The following is a 23,746-nucleotide window of genomic DNA, read 5'->3' as shown; positions in this document are numbered from 1 at the left end:
CCGACGGCGCGGGCCGGGTTGGGGGGGGGGCACGCAGCGCAGGCCCCACGGCCGCACAGGGCCCGGGGGTCCCCTAAATACTATAAATTCTTATAGTAAAGTCAATCCTTGTCAAACCAATGAGTCAAATAGGACAATGTTCAGGAAAAAAAGTCTATTTTCATTTTTCAATTCAAATAAGCATTTTAATATTCACCCTCAAAACTCACTTAGAAATCTAAGCTAGATAAGCCACGTGTTTTCATGAATTTTTCACTTGGATAAGCTGAGATGTCAGGTTCTTACCACTATCTACACTCTCTTCACTTTGTTTTCACTAGATTTTCTCTTTATGCTTTGAAAATAGTCAGGGGCTAGGCAAGATAAGTTCTCAAAGGCAGTTAACATTCCACTGTACATATATATTAATTGAGATTGTCCCAATATTGGGCAAAATAACCCATTTCCAACTTATCACTTCATCTTTAACAGAAAAATGTACGAACACAGAGAAAAATAGAAGGTTTTACATTGGGTTTATTCCTTCATTTAAATAAGCTTCACTGACATCAATATTTTGAATGTTGTCTTTGTGCCATGGAGGAATTTCTCAACATAAGGCATCACAGTAAGATTGGAGTGAAAGACATGTCTTTTATATTTTAATGGCTAAAAAAGCCATTTGTACGAAGAGAGGTGGGAAAGAAGAACCAGCACAATACTTAGTCGTAGGGACTGTTCTCTGGCAAATCAGTTCTAAGAAGGGTTAGACCCAAAAGTTAAAGATCCTGACTGTGTAATTTCTTTTTTTTTTCTTTTATCATTTATTTATTTATTTTTACATTGCCCCCCCAAACATTTATTTTACATATCAAAAATTTTTTGCTCATACTCCACAGTCCTTGATAATTAATAAACCACTTTAAAAATTTCAAAACTGAATTTTAAAGATAATGTTTGAAATATGTGTTACAATTTTGTTTGTGACTCTATAACAACAAAGACAGTATGGTTTTAAATAATTTTTACATGTCAACTACTCAAACTGTTGAAAAGCAAACACTCAACACACAGTTCACACATAAACCTCAATTCAGCCCTGCCTACCAAGTATTCTGTGATATACCACCTGCTAGCGAAGATCAGTCTCCTTTTCTTCCTTCAAAGTCTTCCTCACAATAATCCTCTGGTTGTGGTTGCTCTTTTGCAGTCTCTATTGATTACAAAGCTGGGCTGGAAAAGTCCAGGTTATTTTATGGTACGAATTCTTTCATATAGCTTCCCTAGTCCCCTCTGCCAAGCAGAACTGTCTATGGTCCCAGGCTATCTTTCCAAGAGCTACTGTTGGCTTACTTGAGATTTATCTTAGTTCCGTAGTTTTCTAGTTTAATCTCTAGTCAAAGCTCTGTCCAATGATGAATATTTCTAATTTCTGATTCAAGGCAACAGGTATTATTGAACTTATGCAAATAACCATTCTGCCGCAAAGTAAGAATACTCTTACTTTGAGCAGATGGCATAATGGCTATGTTGCTGGACTCCCACGTAGTCGACCATGTTTTGAGTCCCAGACCCGGTGGCTTAAACTCACGCCAGGCACGTGTGCGTGTGTGCCCAAGATCCCGAGAAGAGAATGGAGGAGAAGGGATTGTGGCGTGGCCATCCCCCCTTGGGAGTGATTTCTTGCTTTCTGTCTCTCAGTCTCTCTCTGTCTTTCTGGCGAGCGCATGTACCCGATAGCAAAAACCTCTCCCCCACTGAAAAAAAAGAATATTCCCAAATATTTTCCAATTCCAGAGTAGTCAGGAAGGGAGAAAAGTTTATGTTTTCATTGAAATAAACCAACAAGAAGAAAAAATATTTTAACAAGTTGTTGAACCTATCAACAGCTCAAAAGAAAGCAAAATTCTTAAATTGGGGAAACTAAGCATAGTTAAAAAAATCAGTAATGTTTTACTCAAAAGTCATAAAATTCTATTTCACCAGTTCAGTCTTGTGTAATTAATCTCTCTTCTGTTGAATTTGCACTGTTACTGTGGTCAGATCTTCCTGTTTAAATCCTGGAAGTTAACATTCAATGTTATTGATATTTCTTGTCTCCAGCATTAAGTTGGTCATTTTCTTGGTTGCTTTTTGTTCTCTTATTTCTGTATATGTGTCTTTAGTTTTCCTGGTATAGCACTCCTTTCAGAACTCTTTGAAGCGCTGGTCTGGTGTTCGTAAATTCTCTCAGGTTTTGTTTATCTGAGAATGTTTTTATCTTTTCTTCCCATATGAAGGATAATATTGCAGAGTATAGTGTTCTTGGTTGAAACTGTTTTTCACTTAACATTTTGAATATATTTTCCCATTCTTCCCTTGCTCGCATTGTTTGTGATGAGAGGTCTGATGTTAGCCTGATAGGATAGCCTTTATAAATAACCTGACATTTCTCTCTTGCCAATTTTAGTATTTTATCTTTGTTTATTTTGCCAATCTGGCTATGATGTGCCTTGGAGAAAATACTGGGTTGATTCTATTCGGGGTCCTTTGTATTTCTTGGGTCTGGATATTTGAATGCCTCTCTGGATTTGGAAAATTTTCTTTCAGGATTTCATGAAATAGATTTTCAGTGCCCTTATTAGTTTCTTCACCTTCTGGGATACTGATTATCCGAATGTTTGGGCGCTTAATCGTATCTAGTATTTCTTGTATGTTATTATCATTTTTGGGGTTATTTTCTTATATTTTTGGTTGTTTTTTTTCCTAGGTCTGAGGTTTTGCCTTCAACATCTGAGATTCAAATTTCTTCATGGACTAACCTGCTTTTAATACTTTCGAGGAACATTTTGATTTCCTGTATTGCAGCCTTCATATCTGACAGTTCCATTCTATTCTTTTTTTATGACGTGTAGTTCCTCTTTTAGATCATGCAAGAACTTTCTCACCTGGAGCTCACCTCTTTCCTCCTGCATCCTCTGGAGTTCATTGTCTCTCAGCTCTTGCATCTTGTTTAGTTTTATCACTCTGAATATTCTGAGTTCTCTATCAGACATTCCCACGAGTTCCACTGAACTGTCCGTGGATGATAAAGGATTGTTCTTTTCCATTAAGGGAGAGATATTTTCTTGGATTCTTACATTTCTTGTGCTTCTGTGGTGGTTTCTGGTAATTCTGTGACAAAAATCTTTCCTCTACTATGTTTTGTAATGTGGTATCAACAGAAAGAGATTATAAGTTCAGATCTATAAAAAGAAGTTTCTTCCTTAAAGCCTTGAGTATTTCAAGGACCCTAAGTATTCAGGTGCTTGACAGTTATCACCTAGGGCTGTTTAGACACTCAGTGTGTGAGACTTGTCTGAGTATTTCAGAGGTCTAGAAGATGGAGTTTAGAGCATAGCTTCCCTGAACATGCCAGGACTCACCTCAGATTTAAAATGGCTTCCTGTCTGAGTATTTTGGGGGGTCTCTGGATGTGTAATTTCTTAAAAATATTCATGCCCTTGTATCCCTTGGAAATATTTATGGACCCTCAGGATATGTGACCCTAATTCAGAGACTGTTAACTTAGAGAATATATTTCAATAGCCCATGGAAACTCCATAATTAATAAAAGACAGATCTTGGCTGCCAGAACAGGTAGGAGATCCACTGGAGGACTATAGACCCACTAGGTGATGGAAAACTAACTATGCAGGGACCAGCAGTTAGTGTAATGGCTGTGTTGCTGAACTCCCATGCAGTTGACCGCAGTTCAAGTCCTGAACCCAGTGGCTTAAACTTCACACCGGGCATGTGTGCGTGTGTGCCCAAGATCCTGAGAGGAGAATGGAGAAGAAGGAATTGCGGCATGGCCATCCCCGCTGGGGGGTGATTTCTCTCTTTCTGTCTCTCTGTCTCTGTCTTTCTGGCAAGCGCATGTGTCCTATAACAAAAACCTCTCAAACAAACAAACAAACAAACAAAAACAAACAAAAAAAAACTACACAGAAGAGGTTTGGACTTAAGAATAACTGAAGAGAGCAAAGTGCTCTTGCCAGCTAATGTAGATGAGGGTGTGAAATAAACTTTTCCTGTGTTAAGCCACCAAGATTTTGGGATTGTTTGCTGTAATATTTAACCTTTCCCAGTGAATAGAGTGGTTGGTGGTGCTGGATAGGGTCTTACCACTGTAAGAGTCAGGTGGTCTCCTGGCCAAGAGCTTGAAGGAAATTGAATAGCCAGTTTTCAGAAGATAAGGCAGTGTTGGGGAGAGCCAGAAAAAGACCAAGTCAAAGGGATCAACTTACAAGTTGCAGCACCTACAGAGCACAGCAGTTGCTAGCAGAATTCCCAGTTGCCAGGAGGCGACTCTCAGTGGGCACCAGAGAACACACATCCTGGCCTTCCCTTCCCAAACCACAAGGACACAGCAAGTGTCCAGCTGCCATTTTGAGGAAGGAAGGGAAAGTCCAAAAGATTGAATATTTATCTAAAGAGATAACTTAATCAATCTTGAATGGGGAGTGGAACTTTTATTAGAAGAAATATTTAACCGGAAATAGAATGTTGGAATTGAAAGAGCTCAAGATATCACTGGAAAATTCAAAATTTTCCGTTTTCCAGAGTCTATAAAGATGTTCAGGTTAACTACAGAAAGTAACTGACTTTTTTTTTTTTTTTGTATGTGTGTGGGTAGGGGGAGCAAATTAATTATTTATGAGTGATTTTATGGCCCTGTTACGTTTTCTTTTTTATAATATAGCTATAAAATCTAGTTTAGATTTAAAATAACAGTGGGGTTGGTTCTGTAGTGCAGTGGGTTAAGCACTATGTGTGGGGAGCTGGATCCTGTGGCTGACCATGGGTGGAATCCTGGTCCCCTGGCAACTTGAAAAACACTCTGGGTGCATGCATGCCCAAAGTCCTGATAAGATGAAGAATGTGGAGGAAAAGGGATTGCAGAGTGACCATGCCTCATTGCAGGTGCTTTCTCTCTTGCCCTCTCTCTCGTGAGTGCATGTACCTTCTGACAATAATGAAAGAAATAAAGAACAAAGAAAAAAAGAAAGAAATAGAGGAAGAAAGGAAACAAAGATATGAGGAGAAGCTTAAAATGTGTACCTAAATAAATAAAGGAGAACATGTCATTACTTTCTATTTCTGAAATTTTAGTAATGGTGAAGAGTGTAGGATCTGTTTGTATGGATAGAATCTCTAGAAATGTGGTTCAATACTGAATATCAAATACAAAGCATAGACAACCAATACGATCTTTCTTCAACAGCACTTTCCTAATGACGTACTTTGTCATATATGTGACTTTATACTTCAACTGAGAAGCTCACTGATTAGCAGTTTTCACCAAGTCCACCAAAAAGAACAGAACTGCAATTTCACTTAACATATTGTTAAATTGGGCCTTCATATCATCTGGTTAGTTAGAGCCAATTATTCTTCTGAGTCATAAATATACAACTACCACATAATCTATTTTAAACAATGAAGTCCCAAGACATTAAAAAAATCATGGGCGTAGACTGTCCCAGTGTGTAAGCTACACAGTGATAGCTACATCTTTCTAGCATGAACTGTGGAAGGCTACCAAGACTCCCTTCTTCTGGCATGCTCTTCAAACTGTATTTCTTTTCTCTTTTTTTAAAAAAATGTTATTACTTTAGATTATAATTTCTGACTTATAGATAATCATTGCACATGCATATTTGGACAAGCTGCATTTCTAGTGAAGATAGTTTGCATCTTAGAAATACATTCTGGAGTTCCGCCTTGTGACTGATGGCTGCTGTGTTGAGGCAGTTGGTTGTAATAATTAAAATGCACACTCTCAGGAAGGCCCTGAGATTCTTCCATTTCTCTCTATCACAGGACCTTCCTTAATTTTCATAATCAGTTTGCTATTTTCTATGTATGCATGTCTTCACGGGGTTACTGTCAGTTTTCCCTCATAGAAACAGTGGCTTAGAACTGACTTGCTCACCCTAGTTTTTAGAACAGCACTTGGTTCTTAATAGAAACTCGATAAATATTTACATAATGAGCAAACTTTTAAATATTGATTATGAAGCCATGTTCCTTTATAATAAGAAAAGATCAAATCAGTATTTACAGACACAATCATATTTTTAGTCACTACTTATCAATGGTGCTAAGCTGATATAAAAGAAGATGGTTCCCAGAGCATAATTTGTTAAATAGGACATCTAACATAAACTCAATTATTTAATAAAGGTATCTAGATTCCCATTGGAGGATAATTTATTTACTACTTCTCAATGCATCCTGTAGTTTGGCTCTAATGAGACTACAATTCAAATCTTCATTTTTTTCCCTTTAAATTCAAGTTATATTTTATATCTTCTGGATGTTAAGAATATTCTATATTACTTTATATCATTAGTTTTTAATAAAGTCCGTGAGTTTTAGTAGTATTAAAATATCAGTATATTCTTTTAAGGTTATCTAGAAGACATTTAAAAATATCAAGGATTCATGCTTGAGTAATTGAAGGGTTTAGGCCACATTTTAACTCTGTAGTTACTTATAAAAATGTTACGACATGGGGTTGTGGTTGTTAAGGTGCTGGACTTCCACATGGCAGACAGTGGTTTGAGTTCTGGACCTGGTGGCTCAAAAATCACCCTGGGCATGAGTGCGTGTGTGCCCAAAATCCCAGGAGGAGAATGAAGGAGAAGGGATTGCTGCATAGACATCCCTCTGGAAATTGATTTCTCTTTCCTTCTCTCTGCCTCTTTGATGAGTGCACATGACCTATGGCAAATACCTTTAAAAAAATGTTATGCTAACCAAGGTCTTTACTATCTAAAGAAAAGTATTTTCCCTTTTTCTTTTGCTTAAGAAGTCAGATCTAATAAAAGAAAGGTTACCCCAAATAATAATTTAAAGCTCAGGACCTGTGATCGTTAAGCTTAGAAATTAGTATGTTCAAACCCTGTCATTAAAAATGATTGAATTTAAAACACACAAGAAATCCCTCAAAAGTCTTTCCCTTTTCCCCTCATATATAAGATTAATATTTTTACCCTTACCTTTCCCCTTTCTTAATGGAATGAAGGTGATTAAATACCTGAATAGATTCCAGATTAGCTTTTAAATTTACCCCCGAATTTTAGTAGGAATATATTAATTAAAAACTATTATTCACATTGGTTTGAGAGTTTCCAATAGGGAGTTTCTTTTAATAATTCTTTTAATAGTTCTTGTCATTCTTAATAATAATCATTGCATTGTTTCCCCTTTTAAAGAATGGATCACAGATGAGAGAGATGAATACATGAAAACCCACTGAATTTGGTTACCCTTCTCAACCAGTCATCACCTGGAGAATAACGAAGATTGCGTCACAGTTCACATTATGATGGCTTCTGGTCCATGAAGGGAAATACTACGTAGTCTTCTTTGCCTATCTGTATGGCCGCAGCTGGCACGCCATGACTTCATTACAGCTGGTCATTCTTCTCAAGGTCAGAAATGAGAATATTTTCTTCCAAGTGTGCTGTACTAAAGTTGGTTGTAGGATAGTAAGGATTCCCAAGCCCTGCAAGTCTCCTGAAGAAGCCACTATTCTGCTTGTATATGCAGAAGGACAATGTGAAAACAGCCAGCATCACTATCAGGGTCAGTGCTACTGCAAGAGGAACCATGCTGTGACTTGGTTCTGAAAAGGGATGAAGAAAAGGAAAATGTCATGGACAAGGAGACAAGGTAGATACCCACACATAGTTACTGTCCACTTTATTAATTCTAAGAAAACTCAAAATGTTCTCCATTTCTCTAAACCTACCTTCCCCTGGATGCTCCTCTGTAGCGTGAATATCTGAAATCAAATACAAAAAATTTGAGTGAAACTGTTTTTTTTAGTTCAGCAAAATCATGTCACTACTTTCAGTAGGGATCAGGCAACTCTGGTCCATAGAGAAACGTGGCCACATGTTTTTGTCGGTAATGTTTTATTGGCGCTCAGACACATCCAGTCTATGGTGCTTTTGCGCTATAGTGATCATGGCAGAGACCTCATGGCCCTCAATAGTTACTCTCTGTCCCCAGCAAGGTAAGTTGCTGACTTCTGTTTACATTGATCATCATTGTTGGTGCTCACGAACATACTTTTTTAAAGTCAATGAGTTCTCACAAAGTTTTACCATTGCACTGAAGTAAAATATGAGTAAAATATAGTCCCTGTATGCAAGGAAAGCATAGTTTTGCTGGAATCTGATCTGAAGTTTGTCTGGCAATGTTAACCCGCTTGCCTCTATACACGGACTTTAAAATCAGCATTCTTAACTTTTGTGATCGCTAGAGTCTTGGGAAATGAAAAATAGCTCATCCATTCAGAAAGTTACAGGGTTGGGACCAGCAGTTAGCATAATGGCTATGTCGCTGGACTCCCACATAGTCGACCGCGGTTCGCATCCTGGACCCAGTGGCTTAAAACTCACGCTGGGCATGTGTGCGTGCGTGCCCAAGATCCCAAGAGGAGAATGGAGGAGAAGGGATTGCGGCGTGACCATCCCTCCTGGGGGGTGATTTCTCGCTTTCTATCTCTCTGTCTCTCTCTGTCTCTCTGGTGAGCGCACGCGCCCTATGGCAAAAACCTCTCCAAAAAGAAAAAAAAAAAAAAAAAGAAAGAAAGTTACAGGGTTTCTGTTTTAGGACTTTCTACTGCAAAAATAGACCTCTTTCAAGTAGGATCTGTCTCAGAATTTAAACTCTGCAAGTTTTGAACTAGGTAAAGACCCAGAGACAGATGTAGAGAATGATCCAGAGAAAGATGAGTGAGTGTTTGTGAGTGGGGGAAGTGCCTTGGTGCCCTGCCCTCCTTGTGCTCATCCACTCAGATTTACAATAAACATCCGTGTTGTTATCAATAGCAAAATCACGTTAAAAAACCCCTTAGTTTCATACTTTAAAAATAACATCACATAATTTTACATTAAGTTACTGAAAACGTGTATTATTGTATTGTGTGTGTGTGAGTGTGTGTGTATACACTCTAAGAAAGGTTGTTCAAAGAGTGTATTCTCAGGATAGAGGCAGCAGGAGTTACAGAAGGAACACTTGGAAAGTTTGGAGGGTAGTCTTCACTGTCGTCTTGGCTGGCACACGCACTGTAAAACTGGGATGCTTGAATTGGTTCACTGTCTGGGAAAGTTGCCACGAAAGATAAGACCCCATGTGTTACTATGGCAAACTTTAAAGTCTTCTACAGTTGTGAGGTATTTCTGATTTGCTCTTGATACTTAAATGCCACTGATAACTTGGCCACACTGCTTCGTAGGCTTAGTCATGTTTCTCACACAGAGTTGATATTCACACTGTTGGGGTTTCAGACACTGGTGTTCACACCTGTAGTTTTTTCCCCCCTTCATTCCTAGTGTCTTATCAGTTAACCAGGCCTGATGATTCTTTCTTCCTATTTCTCCCCTCCTTTTTTGTTCCTAGTTTTATCGCCCAAATTGGTTTTTTTAAGATTTATTTATTTATCCATTCGTTCATTCCCTCATTTTAATTTGACCAGAGAGAGACACAGAGAGAGAGGAAAGTGAGAAAGGAAGCCACCAGGTCCAGGACTTGAACCATGGTCGGCCATGTGGGAGTGTCCAGCACCTTAACCACCACGCCACCTGCTGGTCCCTATCACCCAAATTATAAACACTTATCTTTAAAGCCGACAAGTGCAACTCCACTGCAGGTGTCTACGGACCACACAAGACCCACATCTTCTACACCATGATGACAGCTCTTCAGGCTGGCACTCTGTGAGTAGGTCCTGTGGAACTGTCTGGTGTCATTCTTAGCACTCTCTAACACAAGCTCTGCTGTACCTCAATCTAAGCTCATGCTCAGCTGCTGCCTTATGCTGGCCCTTTGTCAAAAAATGTCCTCTTCTTTTTTGCTCCTCAAACCTTTTATCTGGCAGTGCCAGGAGAGAAACGAATGGCTTAATTCACACATTTACAAAGGCGGAGCCTCAGTTCCGTCATCACCTCTACATCGTAAGGGACCAGAAGAAGGGAAAACTAATCCCAAACCCCTAGAAGGAAGGAAGCAATGGAGATTAAGTGGAAATGAATAAAATAGACAACAGAAAAGAGAGAAAATCAACAGAACCCCAAATTGGCAACCCTTTGGTAGATTAAAAGACAAGACTCGAATTACTAAAATTAGAAAGTAGACACAGTAATACCAACTTTACAGAAAGAAAGAGGATTATAAGGGAATGCTATGAACATTTGTATGCCAACAAATTAAATAACCTAGATAGAATGAACAAATTTCTAGGACACACAGGTACCAAAACTGAATCATGATACAACAGAAATTTTTTATTTTACTTATTATTATTATTGTTATTTTTAAATTTCGCTAGAGGGCACACACACTAGAGAGAGAGAGACAGACAGAGGGAGACGGAGTGAGAAAGTCCTCTCCAAGGGACCAGCAGTTAGCGTAATGGCTATGTTGCTTGGATCCCATGTAGTATACCGTGGTTCGCGTCCTGGACCCAGTGGCTTACACTCACACCGGGCGCATGTGTATGCATGCCCAAGAACCTGAGAAGAGAATGGAGGAGAAGGGATTGAGGCGTGGCCATCCCCCCTTGGGGGTGATTTCTTGCTTTCTGTCTGTCTGTCTCTCTCTTTCTGGCAAGCGACGCTCCCTATAGCGAAAAACTTTCCAAAAAAAGAAAAAAAAAAAAAAAAGAAAGAAAGTTACAGGGTTTCTGTTTTAGGACTTTCTACTGCAAAAATAGACCTCTTTCAAGTAGGATCTGTCTCAGAATTTAAACTCTGCAAGTTTTGAACTAGGTAAAGACCCAGAGACAGATGTAGAGAATGATCCAGAGAAAGATGAGTGAGTGTTTGTGAGTGGGGGAAGTGCCTTGGTGCCCTGCCCTCCTTGTGCTCATCCACTCAGATTTACAATAAACATCCGTGTTGTTATCAATAGCAAAATCACGTTAAAAAACCCCTTAGTTTCATACTTTAAAAATAACATCACATAATTTTACATTAAGTTACTGAAAACGTGTATTATTGTATTGTGTGTGTGTGAGTGTGTGTGTATACACTCTAAGAAAGGTTGTTCAAAGAGTGTATTCTCAGGATAGAGGCAGCAGGAGTTACAGAAGGAACACTTGGAAAGTTTGGAGGGTAGTCTTCACTGTCGTCTTGGCTGGCACACGCACTGTAAAACTGGGATGCTTGAATTGGTTCACTGTCTGGGAAAGTTGCCACGAAAGATAAGACCCCATGTGTTACTATGGCAAACTTTAAAGTCTTCTACAGTTGTGAGGTATTTCTGATTTGCTCTTGATACTTAAATGCCACTGATAACTTGGCCACACTGCTTCGTAGGCTTAGTCATGTTTCTCACACAGAGTTGATATTCACACTGTTGGGGTTTCAGACACTGGTGTTCACACCTGTAGTTTTTTCCCCCCTTCATTCCTAGTGTCTTATCAGTTAACCAGGCCTGATGATTCTTTCTTCCTATTTCTCCCCTCCTTTTTTGTTCCTAGTTTTATCGCCCAAATTGGTTTTTTTAAGATTTATTTATTTATCCATTCGTTCATTCCCTCATTTTAATTTGACCAGAGAGAGACACAGAGAGAGAGGAAAGTGAGAAAGGAAGCCACCAGGTCCAGGACTTGAACCATGGTCGGCCATGTGGGAGTGTCCAGCACCTTAACCACCACGCCACCTGCTGGTCCCTATCACCCAAATTATAAACACTTATCTTTAAAGCCGACAAGTGCAACTCCACTGCAGGTGTCTACGGACCACACAAGACCCACATCTTCTACACCATGATGACAGCTCTTCAGGCTGGCACTCTGTGAGTAGGTCCTGTGGAACTGTCTGGTGTCATTCTTAGCACTCTCTAGCACAAGCTCTGCTGTACCTCAATCTAAGCTCATGCTCAGCTGCTGCCTTATGCTGGCCCTTTGTCAAAAAAATGTCCTCTTCTTTTTTGCTCCTCAAACCTTTTATCTTTTTTTTTTTTTTTAGAGGTTTTTGCTATAGGGCACGTGCACTCGCCAGACAGACAGAGACAGAGAGACAGAAAGCAAGAAATCACCCCCCAGGGGGGATGGCCATGCCACAATCCCTTCTCCTCTATTCTCCTCTTGGGATCTTGGGCACGCATGCACACGTGCCCAGCGTGAGTTTAAGCCACCGGTCCGGGATGCAAACCGTGGTCGACTATGAGGGAGTCCAGCGACATAGCCATTACGCTAAGTGCTGCTCCCAAACGCTTTATCTTTTGAGATCACAAAGCTTTCTTTCCTTGAAGCCTTTTCCAGCAGTCTGGTCCTTATCACTCCCTCCTTCACAGTCCTAGCATCTGGGAATTGTTGTGGTTATCATAAACTCCTTCCCACCATCGACGAGCCTCCTAACAGCTCCTCTTAGAAATCTCTGTGATTATTTGCAACTTACTAGACTTTCCTGGCTTAGATTTTTTAAAATTATTTTAAAAATCATTATAAACCATGTATGTCATTCAGAATCGAGTTAAAATATGACTTTGTGGCATTTTATGCTTGCAATAGAGAATTACTTCTACTGTCCACGACAAATATACCTGGGCTTAGACAATATTTCCTGAGGCCAGGGAAAACCTTTACCATTCTGAGTAGCAGTTGTCAGAGTGAAGATTGCGTGTTTACATTTCTAGTTCTATTTGCTTGAGACAAACTGCTTTTTTGTCCATTAAATTAACAGTTAGGATGACACAGTCACAAAGTCATAGAGTCTTCGAGTTCATTTATAATTATTCTTTAGACCCACCTGCTGTGACATACATTGCTAAGATGCTGTGATTACAGGCTAGAACCACACAGGAAACTCAGGTTTGATTCCTGGCCCAACCTAGAAGCTGAGTGTAGGGCATGTTCCTGCAATCCCAGCAAGTTGGGAGTCTGAGACAGGAAGACTATGGGCACAAAGCTGGCCTGGGCAACATAGCCAGATCTCCTCTTAAAAAGAGCTGGGCATGGTGTTCAGTGCCTATAGTCCCAGTTGGGAGTCTGAGGCAGGAAAGCTGTGACAGTGAGACCCTGTCTTTAAAAAAATTATTTTTTTCTTTGCCTCAGAGAAGAAGGAGCTGAAAGGTTCTTTCAGTTGTTTGATGTAGAATAAGATGATAATGTCAGATTCTATCTGGATACTCTCTGAATACTTGGATTTTGAAACATTTAAATGTCAAAGAGCTGGGTCAACTTTAGTCAAGGTAGAATCAAAATGAAAATTACTGTCTGCTACTCACCTGCCTCCTTTTTACATATAAATCCCCTTTTTACTGTACACGAGGATAACTGCCACACTCCTTCAGGAATCCTCAGGCCAACACACTGATGGAGCTTGAAGTGGTCTATGTCCGGCTTCCGAATGCCCCAGTTTGACTGGTCTGTGGGAGTCCCCTCAAACCAATTTAAGGTTTCATCTGTGGGAAAATTGCTGGCTTATTACAGATTATGTACATAGTTGTCAAACATACTAAGACTGGAATGAACCACAGAAAATAAATCTTATAGGACTCTCTCTTTATCTACTGCATTCAGGACTCAGTAAGTACAGTCATGAAATCACATTGTAAAATAAGTACTAAGGATTGGCCTTTTGGCCAAATGGTTAAGGGAGCCAGATTCCATGTGGCTGACTATGTGTTGAATCCTATGGCTTGAAAAACTTGCTGGGTACATGTGTATCCCCCAAATTCTGACAGGATGGAGAACTGGAGAAGCAGGGATGGTGACATAACTATGCCCCTCTCAGAGGTGTTTTCTCTCTCTTTGTCTCTGTTTCTCTCTGTTGAGCACACATATCCTTTGGCTATGAAAAATAAAAATATTAATATGTATTAATAAAATGGTGTATGAACAGCCTTTCATTTATTTTAGATATATTATTCTAATTTAGTTCTTTTACGATATTATGTTTTTTAATATAATGGTTTGAATTTTGATATTCCATATCATTTATAATCAATTTAAGGAAATCATCGAATGAACTAATCAATGTAACTATAAATCCCTTTTAGTCCTATCATCTGTATCATTAGAAAATGGCTCACTTTCAAAGAGAATTTTAAAAAGTGAGTCTCTCAGAATAGTAAGCTAGACTTATTCCAAAGGGGTAGAAATAACGAGAGTGCTCTCCCTGTGGAGGCAGTAAGTGGGGTGCATTGTCTGAAAGGAATTTAAAATTAACAATAAAACTAACTAAAAGTCAGTCTGCTTTTTGTTACCACCATCTGCTAGAAATTCTAAACAAAGTCAATGATTAAAATACTCCTCACAAGGGTAGTTTCATCCCCCACCCCCCACCCTGGTATACCACTATAATAAGCTCTACCTACCAATTAAAATGATTTTCTTTACAAGTACCTTTCTTTTTTTTTTTTTAAAGAATTACTTTATTTAATGTTTATTTTAATTTGGCCAGAGAGGGACAGAAAGAGAGAGAGAGAAAGCAAGCCACCAGGTCCAGGACTCGAACCGCGGTCAGCCATGTGGGAATACAGCGCCCTTAACTACCATGCCACCTGCCGGCCCCTACAAGTACCTTTCAATAACCATCAATTACATAAAGAAAAGAAGGCCATGCTTCCATTTTATTATAGACTCTGGTTTCTATGAGTGGCAAATAAGAATCCTAATGGCATGATTTTTCACTGAAACGATTCCATTACTCTGTTGTGCTTCTATAACATTTAGGAACCTGGGGTATTTTCAGGTAAGTATGGTGTTGGTATGCTGCCACCAGGTCTGTGGGCACAAGTCAAGTCAGGCAACTTCCCAACAAGTATAAAGGTAAACTTGTGTTTTGTTTTTCTTTTTGGTATTTAAAAGGGTTGTTTGGGGACTATATGTCCATTCTTTTTTCACAACAAATGTATCCAAGGGGAGTTTCCTGGCTTATCAGTGCCATTTTCATCAGCCTTAATGGCCATGTATTTATTTACGCCCTCTCCTCTTCTCTACCCAAATCACTTACTGTTACTATCAAATCGAGCATTCAACCAAATCATTCGGGTAAAAGTTTCATAATGGAGAAGCTCTTTTAGGAGAAATGAATTTTCAGCCTCATCCTTGATTGTTAAAAGAGCAGATCCTATAAAAGAGACAAGTAGCAAATCAACAAGTATTTGTGTTGATGTGTAAACGTAATTTAAAAACGATCTCCTTTACCATTATTTGTGAAGAGCGGGCTTTGGGTATTAAAAATGTCAATTGTAAATAAATGTTTTATTAAAAAATTTGAAGTAAAACCACATTTATTAAAAGATATAAGCTTGTACTTAAGTTAAAGCATAGAATATAAATTTTAGGAAAGATGAAAAATTCAAAATGCAAATGCAGTCAAAAGGCATATTTTCTTGGAGAAGTGCAGCATGCCGAGACATCATCTCAGGTGTTCAAGTCCTATGCTGGACAACAGTTCTATAAATTAATGGTCTCCCAAATAAGCAAATCAAATATTATTTATCTTTCCAATCTCTTTGGTTACTCCTAAAGTCACTAAATAATCAGACAAATGAAGAAACCACATTGTTTACTGAAATGTCAAGGAGGACATGAAAGCTTTTTACCATCACAAAAGAATTACCTTCCTTTTTGCAAAACTCCTGAGCAGCCTCAAAACTCATAGGACTTAGGACGTTAGCAAAATTGTAGCAATTATTTCTAAATTGTATCCAGGGAATAAAACTGTCTGAGCAATCCTCAGAATGTTCAAATGATCTTCTTTCTATAACGAGAAACCAGTTCTGATTTCAGGGAAGTGACTGGGTGCATTTATTGAGATGAACAGGAGATTATATTCTATTAAGGACCAAGATAAAATATGTAATAAGATTCTCATGGTACTATTCTGAAAGATTGGGTTTAATGTAAATGATTACAACACTAGGACTGGTTTATGGCATTTCTGCCACAAAAAATCTTTTCCTAAACACAACAGAGTATACCAATGCATAGTTTCATGGGCTTAGTTTGGGTGCTATGAGTGAGAGTGGCTGTCTTTCATGTTTACAATTAATATCCTAAGGGTCGCAACAACTGGAAGATGCGATTCATAGAAATAGTGGCAGCTGAATGATGTTGAGAAAAGGGATTACAAAATGTACATGTAGTGCTGAGTATCACAGATTAAAAAAATCCTTACTAAGAAATCTATTTGAAAAAAATAATGCATTCAGTAAAATAGCATGATATACGGGCCAGCAGGTGGCATGGTTAAGGCTCTGGATTCTCATATGGCCAACTGCAGTTCCAGACTTGGCTGCTTGAAAATCACTCTGGGCACATGCGCACATGCCCAAAATTCTGAGAGGAGAAGGAAGGAGGATTGTGTTGTGGCCATCCCCCCTGCGGAGTGATTTCTCAATTTGCCTCACTCTGTATCTCTCCATTGAGTGCATGTGCCTATGGCAAAAACCTTTAAAAAATTATAATATAAAATAACATAAAATGAAATTTTATGAAATTATTTAGTGAAATTTGGGGGTGGGGGGACTTTACTTCAGGGCTTATCTGTGCTGAGATCTTGGCTCTGCCACTTACTAGCCATGTGACTGTGGGTTATTCTACACCATGGTTTCTTTTATTGATTTAGTTTTTAGATTAAAAAAAATTCAGGATTTTTTTCTCTTCTTTTTTAGTTATTATTATTAGTTCTTATTGCGAGAGGGTGTATGCACTCACCAAAGCAAGAGAGGGAAGTCATGGTGCAATCCCTTCTCCTCCTGTTTGTCTGTCTTGTTGGGACCTTGGTCATGCGTGCACATGCACCTGTATGTCCCTTAAGCCACAGGAGCCAGGACTTGAACTGTAGTTGGCCAGGTGGGTTTCAGCTCCCTTAGCCACTAGGCTGCAGTGCTGGTCCTACCTTGGTTTCTTTGTCTCTCAAAAAGAGTTAAGGACAAAGCCTCTCTTACAAATTTAAATGACTTAGTGCCTGATACTTAAGCACTCAGTAACCTCATTGTTATGGAAAGGGGAAGGACAGCTTTTATGGTGTTTCATTAGCTTTTTCAATATTTATACATGACTACCCTTTACATTTTATCCTGAATTGTTTTGATCTAAAGTTACATAATGGGGATACTATTTGATATAGTACTGGGTACTATAAGTACTATTAGTAAGTAAATATGTGCGCTTTAACTAAATGAGGGATTTAAAATGAGATTTAAAGAACTCTAACTGGAATAGCACAGCAACCAAGGGGGAAGAGACATGCCAAGTGAGGTCACTTGGCATCTGCTCCCGGTTGCTGTTGATGGGCAGCTGTGAGAGCCTTGGGAGGCTACTTAATTATCTTACTTTACATTTCATCTTTAGGGCTACCCTTGTAACCTAGTGGTTAAGGGACCTGAACAGCTAATCACAAGTGAATTTCAGCCCCACTCAGTGACTTGAAAAACACTTCCTGTGTGTGTGTGCCTCAGGGCCCCAAATCCTAACTGGATGGAGAAATGGAGGAGAAGGGATTGGGGCATGACCACACCCCACAGAGGGTGCTTTGCCCTTCTTTGTCTCTCTGTTTCTTTCTGCGAGCACACATGCCTTCTGGCAACCAAAAAAAATGTTCCATTTTAAATATAGATTAAATAAAATACTATGCAAAGTGCAAGGCCATATATACATTGGGTTGTCAGGAAAGTCAGGATGCATTTTTGTGTAGAAAAACAGAAAAATATGTCGTGACTTTCCCGACAACCGAATAGTGAATATCTAAACTGAATCAGCTATGGTCATCGTCATTTTCTTCTTCATCATTATGGTTCTAGGACCCCATTAGTTTTCAACTTAAACGTAAAGGCTTCATACATGTTCCTAACCCATGTTTCCAGCCTGATTTTCTATTTCCCCTACCACTAACCAGCAATGGAAGCAAATTTTTGTCACCAGATTCCCCTCCCTCACATGTGCCCAGCCCTGTCTGTCCTCTGCATCTTTGGCTAAGCGTTTTTCCTCAGAGTGCCTCTCGTGTCTCATCCTTGCTGTTCATACCCACTCATGCTTCAAAGCCTGTCTTCACTCTACGTCTTTCTGAAAGTCTTTCGGCTTTTCCCCACGTGGAGATGATGCAGTCGTTTTCATGCTAACTCCTACCACACTTGCTCTCTCTTATATATCATTTGGTAGCCCTGCCTGGCATAAAAGTGATTTGTTTTTGCATCGCTGACCCAACTAGAGGCTTCTCAAGGGCAGAGACATCTTGCTACTCATCCTGCTGTCCCCTGCCTAGCACAGCCCCTGGCACACATAGGCGCACAGGGTGCAGTTGTTGAATTGAATAGAGCTGAACCTACCAGTGGGCACAAGACAAATGGCACCTTGCAGAAATGACTCGCAGGCTGTGGTATGCCAGCGTCCACTTGTGTCAGCAAAAACACAGTTACTGAGAAAAGGCGACTCCTCATCTTTCCAAAAAGTGAAAGGGCCAAATTTGCTGCCATCTAACCAGTCAAAATGAACACCATCCTGTGAAAGAAAATTGAGCCATCATGTGCTGGCCAAGACTGCTGGTGGCATCCCCAAATGCCATCTGAGCACTCCACACCTCCCATATAAATTTATGTTTCTATACCTTTGTTCAGAGGGTCGGTCTAGAACAGCTTGTAAATACGATTGATGAAAAAGAATATACGTTACTAATGATAGCTCTTTGGTTTTTAGGAGTGCTTGGCTCTCTCGCTGTAATTTTCTAGTAAGTAATCAGAGTGAACTTGGACTAGTACCTTGTTCCTTACACTAAAATAAATTTCAGATTGATGAAAGATTCAATAAAATTGAAAAGATAAAAATGCTAAGAAAAACTTGGCTAAATTTTTAATATTCCTGGTGTTGGAAAAATCGTTCTAAATTATATCCAGAGGCCGTAAAGCAAGATTGACTACATAAAGCTAAAACATTTTGTAGTACCAAAGTATAATAAACAATCATAAAATACCATTTTTTCATGTATCTCACTGGAAGGATTAAAATTTTGATGATACCTTGTATTGGCAAGAATGTGGAAAAAACCAGATGTTATCATCTACTGTTATATTGGTGCAAAACTTTGGGAGAGAATTTGGCAGTACTTGTTAAAATTTAAAGTACTCTCAATATTTTCATTTCTGACAATTTATCCTACTTAAACAGGGATATTTCCTGCACATTTTTTTGAGGGGGTTTGTTTTGTTCTGCTTTAAATTTTACTAAAGGGCATATGTGCTTGCTCTGGGGCAGAGAAAGAGAATAAATGAGAAAGCATCCAAGATTGGGAATGGCCATACCTCAATCCCTTTTCTTCTCTCTCTCCTTTTGGGATTTTGGACATGTGTGCATGCCCAGCATGTTTCCCAAACCACCAGGCCTGGGATTCAAGTTGTGCAATTGGCTGTGTGGGATCCAGCCACTTTAACCATCATGCCACCAACTGGTCATGTGCACTGTTTATAATTATGAAAAACCGAGAACCTAAATGTCCATTCACAAGAGAATGGTTTAATAAATTATGGCATATTATATCTCTACATGTTGTTCCAAAGGACATGAGATTTTTACATGCTGACATGGAAAGCTGTAAAAGACACGTTAAATATAAAAACAAGTTTAAGGACTACATGCATAGTATAATCTTGTTTGTGTTTAGAAAATGATATACATAGTTATTCATTACATGTATGTATGTGTATACATGGGAACTTTCTAGATGACATACAAGGAACTGTTTACTGTGGTTAACGTTGGGGAATAGAACTAGGAGCTGGGGAACCAGCAGATGGCATAATGGTTATGTAGCGGACTTCCACATGGCTAACCACGGTTCGAGTCCTGGACCCAGAGGCTTGAAACTCACGCTGGGCACATGTGTATGTGTGCCCAAAATCCCAAGAGAAGAACAGAAGAGAAGGGAAAAGTCACCCCACCCCCCTTAAGGGTGATTTCTTGCTTTCTGTCAAAGTCACCCCACCCCCATTAAGGGGTGATTTCTTGCTTTCTGTCTCTGTCTAACTGGTGAATGTCTGTGCCCTATTGCAAAAATCTTTAAAAAACAACAAACAAACAAACAAACATTAGGAACTGAGATAGAATAGAGTTTACTTTTCACTATTTTTGGTGTGTAATACTTAAAAAAAAAAAACAAAACACAAACCTGCAAGATTCTTACTATCCAAACAACATCCCTAGAGAATGAAACAAACACAAAAAACCTATGTGTTAAATTTCAAGTGCTAGATCGGTCCCATGGCCTACTGGTTGAGGGAGTTGGATTCCACATGGCCAAACACCGTTTAGATTCTGGCCCCAGAAGCTTGGAAAATATGCTAGGCGTGTGTGTGGGTGTGTGCCCCCAATTCCAAAATGATGGAGAAATGGAAGAGAAGAGATTATGGTTCTACCATGTCCCATTGAGGGGTACTTTCTCCCTTTCCTTCTGTCTGACTGTCTATCTCTCTGGAGAGCACATGCACCCTCTTGAAATTTGGAAAAAAAATTCTAAGGGTACTGAATTCATTAATAATATAATTTTTATGCAAGAAGTATGATTTATTTTTTTCCTTGAGGATTCCTTAAATGCAACAAATTGCCCAAAGGCAATGCTGGAGTTTAAGATGTGTTGCAGTACACACATGAGGCAGGACCTGGGAGTCCTTAAAATTTTAGAAATCCTTTTAAAGGCATTAAGTTACCTAAATTAGACAAGTGGGTATTTACCCCCCAAAAAGGTGTTTACTCTTGTTTTGTTGTCACAGACTACTCATAATGTTAGTCAGTGGTTATTGTATAATCCAATTATTTAGAAGTTACATTTACTATTACTTCTGAGAACTACTTTTTTTGGAGCTAATTTCAGTGGCTCACGTCTACCTCCTTAGTAGGTAGACGTGCAACTTAATTTGTAAGGATGACCCAAGGAATTTAGAGCACTTACATCTAGGGTGAGCAACCCAATCCAGTGGGCGTGTCCTAGGAGGCTGAGGACCACAGTGAGGAAGGACTGGTGATACTGGTCTGTTATGCTGGCCAGCTGTGCTCCATGCCTCTGGCAGGCTTCTATTGCTGCATACCAAGTCATATTTGCATTAATAATTTTGTAAGTTCTGTTTCTGTATTCTAAGGTATTAGGGATTGGGTCCACATCAGATGTATTCCCATCGTGTCCAGAAGTATCTAGAACAAGAACAACAAAATCATTCATAGCATCTGGATGAGGAAGGAGGAAGCAAAGCTCAGAATAGAGCCCTGTCACTGATGCATATTGATCAGAATGTTTCTTCTGGAATTATTTCAAAATGAAAACACTACCTGAAAACATAGGTGATGGTGATGCTAAAGAATTAGAAGGTTTTTAAAAAATATGTAAGCATAGATTGGCCCATTTTTAGAAGGCTTCCCATTTCTGATCATCTGTTGTCAAACTGATCACTTTTTACTGGAGTTGATGGTGATCTCCTCACAGTACTGGCTACTAATAAAATGCTGACACATATCATGTAGTCATACACGGCATTGCAAACTTAATTTTGCAAGGGCATATTCTCAGATAAAACACCTGATTACACCTTTGAAACTGTGTGATAATCACTATAACATTTGAAGTTTATGTGTATAAATGCTACAGAGGCCTTTACAAAAACAAGTTAATAAATGCTTAGAAATATGAAGTCTCTTCACAATCTAAATGATGCGTAGCGATTTAATGTATGAATAATAATAAAAAAATAAATTTTAAAAAAGGAAAAAAAGAAATATACCCAGCTCTTGTAAATAGTTACTATTAATATGTCGCTTGTCAAAGTCAAGATTTATAAATTAAAAGATGATTTTTCCACCCACCACTGGTGCTTGAATGTTTAAGAGTGGCTGTGATCATGTGACAACCAAACATATATTTTACATGGGTTCTCTTTAACATGCATATATGTTTTTGGTATTATGTTATATACTGGGGTAGGCTAAGTTTAGAAAAGCCTAAAACCCAAAAACAAGGTTAAATTTCTTCACTATCTGATATAAAGTGACTTGAATTCTTCCCTGTGTACTGATCTCTGGGGTTGGAAAGAGACTGGCAATCCGTGGACAGGCCAGAAGACCTGGAACTTAATTCCATTCCTGGCACTAACCAGCTAAGAAAGCTTGAGCAAATTAACTCCTTTAAATCTCAAAATTTTGGTCAATAGGGGGTTAATAAGGCTTTCCTAGAAGGGTGTGGGTAGAATTAAGAGAGAGTCACAAAGGACACGTACTACTGTACACAGCAGGCACTCAATAAACAATTTTGCTCCCTTTTCCTCCCCTGGTCACACTCCCCTTTATAAGAATGGCAAAGTAGAAAACTGACCTAATGTTTTTCTTTTGTCGAAGGGTGCATTTGCTCATGAGAGACAGAGAGAAAAAGAAAGTGAGAAATCACCCCCCCACAGGGAATGGCCACACCCCAATCCCTTCTCTTCCATTTTCCTTTTAGGGTTTTGAGCACACATGTACACATGCCTGGAGTGTTTTTCAAGCCACTCGGTCTGGAACTTGAACTGCATGATTGACCATGTGGGATCCAGGTACCTCAAATACCATACCATCCACTCGCCCTGGAAAAATGGACTATTAGGAAGCTGTTGCCTCAATATAACAGTAGTTACATATCGTGAAACCATTGAGATGGTAAGGGACTGACATGCAGTTTCTTTTTTAGTTATATATATTTTTTACGTAGAAATATAATAAATATTGGGGCCGGCAGATGGCGTGGTGGTTAAGGATGCTGGACTCCCACATAGTTGACCGCAGTTCGAGTCTGGGACCTGGTGGCTTGCTTTTTCACTTTCCCTCTCTCTCTCTCTCTCTCTGTCCCTCTCTGGTCAAATTACAATAAATAAATACATAAATAAAATAAATACAGCCCAATAAAATAATTCTTTAAACAAATATGATAAATATTTATTGACACACTGAAAACTTAGTTAATTGCTATTAATTCTATCTTTATTATTTAATTTGAAGCTTTAAAGTCATCTTCAGTTCTTCTTGACCTCACAGCACCACTGATCAGTGACTTATTTCCCTTGTGTATTATTTTCTTCTTTTTTTACTTACATATTTAATTTTAAAATTAATTTTGTACTGACTTTTAAGCATGTGCTCCAGAGAACGGAACACTTTACCCACACATAAACATTTACAGGAATGCTAATAGCAGTATTATTCACAATAGCCAAAAAGTGAAACCACCCAAATGTTTATTCACTGATACATGTGACCTTCCATCATCTGCTTTTGTAGCTAGAAGCCTGTTTGGCAGCCTTCGTAGTAGCCAGTTTGCAGTGATTTAAGGATGACTGAGAACCAGAAATGGATCTTTGCTGAAACTGTTTTCCCGAGGATGGGTTGATAGTATCTCTAATGAGCATCTTAGCGACACTGAGAACTGTAATTCCTATTCCAAGTGTGTGTGTGTGTGTGTGTGTGTGTGTAATATACGCACTGGACTGCCCAAACTTCCACACAGCTCCAGATACTAACTATGGTCTTTCAGGTGCTATAGTATGGGGATAGCAAGCATGAGCCATTGTCGTATTTATTTATTTATTTTTATTTATTTTTTACTTTTTAAAAATTTTCTTTATTCTTTAAATCCCCCCTTCCCGAGAATATGTACACTCATCAGATAGAGACAGACAGAAAGGGAGAGGGAGGAACCAGTAGTTAGAGTAATGGCTATGTCGCTGGACTCCCACGTAGTTGACAACGGTTCCCGGGCTGGGCCCG

The 23,746-nt window shown here is 39.0% G+C and overlaps 1 protein-coding gene across 1 annotated transcript in view; it reads right to left on the bottom strand.

Annotated features, from left to right (window-relative positions):
* Window positions 1-7,108: 7,108 nt before the first annotated feature.
* PLA2R1 (phospholipase A2 receptor 1) overlaps window positions 7,109-23,746 on the bottom strand; it is a 138,268-nt gene continuing 121,630 nt past the window's right edge. Inside the window, exons 24-30 of the mRNA XM_027776501.1 lie at window positions 20,913-21,151; window positions 18,301-18,472; window positions 15,591-15,731; window positions 14,979-15,095; window positions 13,249-13,425; window positions 7,760-7,792; window positions 7,109-7,633 (exon numbers count right to left, since the gene is read on the bottom strand). Of these exons, the coding sequence (XP_027632302.1) occupies window positions 7,416-7,633; window positions 7,760-7,792; window positions 13,249-13,425; window positions 14,979-15,095; window positions 15,591-15,731; window positions 18,301-18,472; window positions 20,913-21,151 (1,097 nt within the window). The 3' untranslated portion in view covers window positions 7,109-7,415. The remainder of the gene's footprint in view (window positions 7,634-7,759; window positions 7,793-13,248; window positions 13,426-14,978; window positions 15,096-15,590; window positions 15,732-18,300; window positions 18,473-20,912; window positions 21,152-23,746) is intronic.

Source organism: Tupaia chinensis, unplaced genomic scaffold (genome assembly GCF_000334495.1).
Source record: "Tupaia chinensis unplaced genomic scaffold, TupChi_1.0 Scaffold000674_2, whole genome shotgun sequence".
Lineage (NCBI taxonomy): Eukaryota > Metazoa > Chordata > Mammalia > Scandentia > Tupaiidae > Tupaia > Tupaia belangeri.
This window is presented reverse-complemented; position numbering and strand designations above follow the sequence as displayed.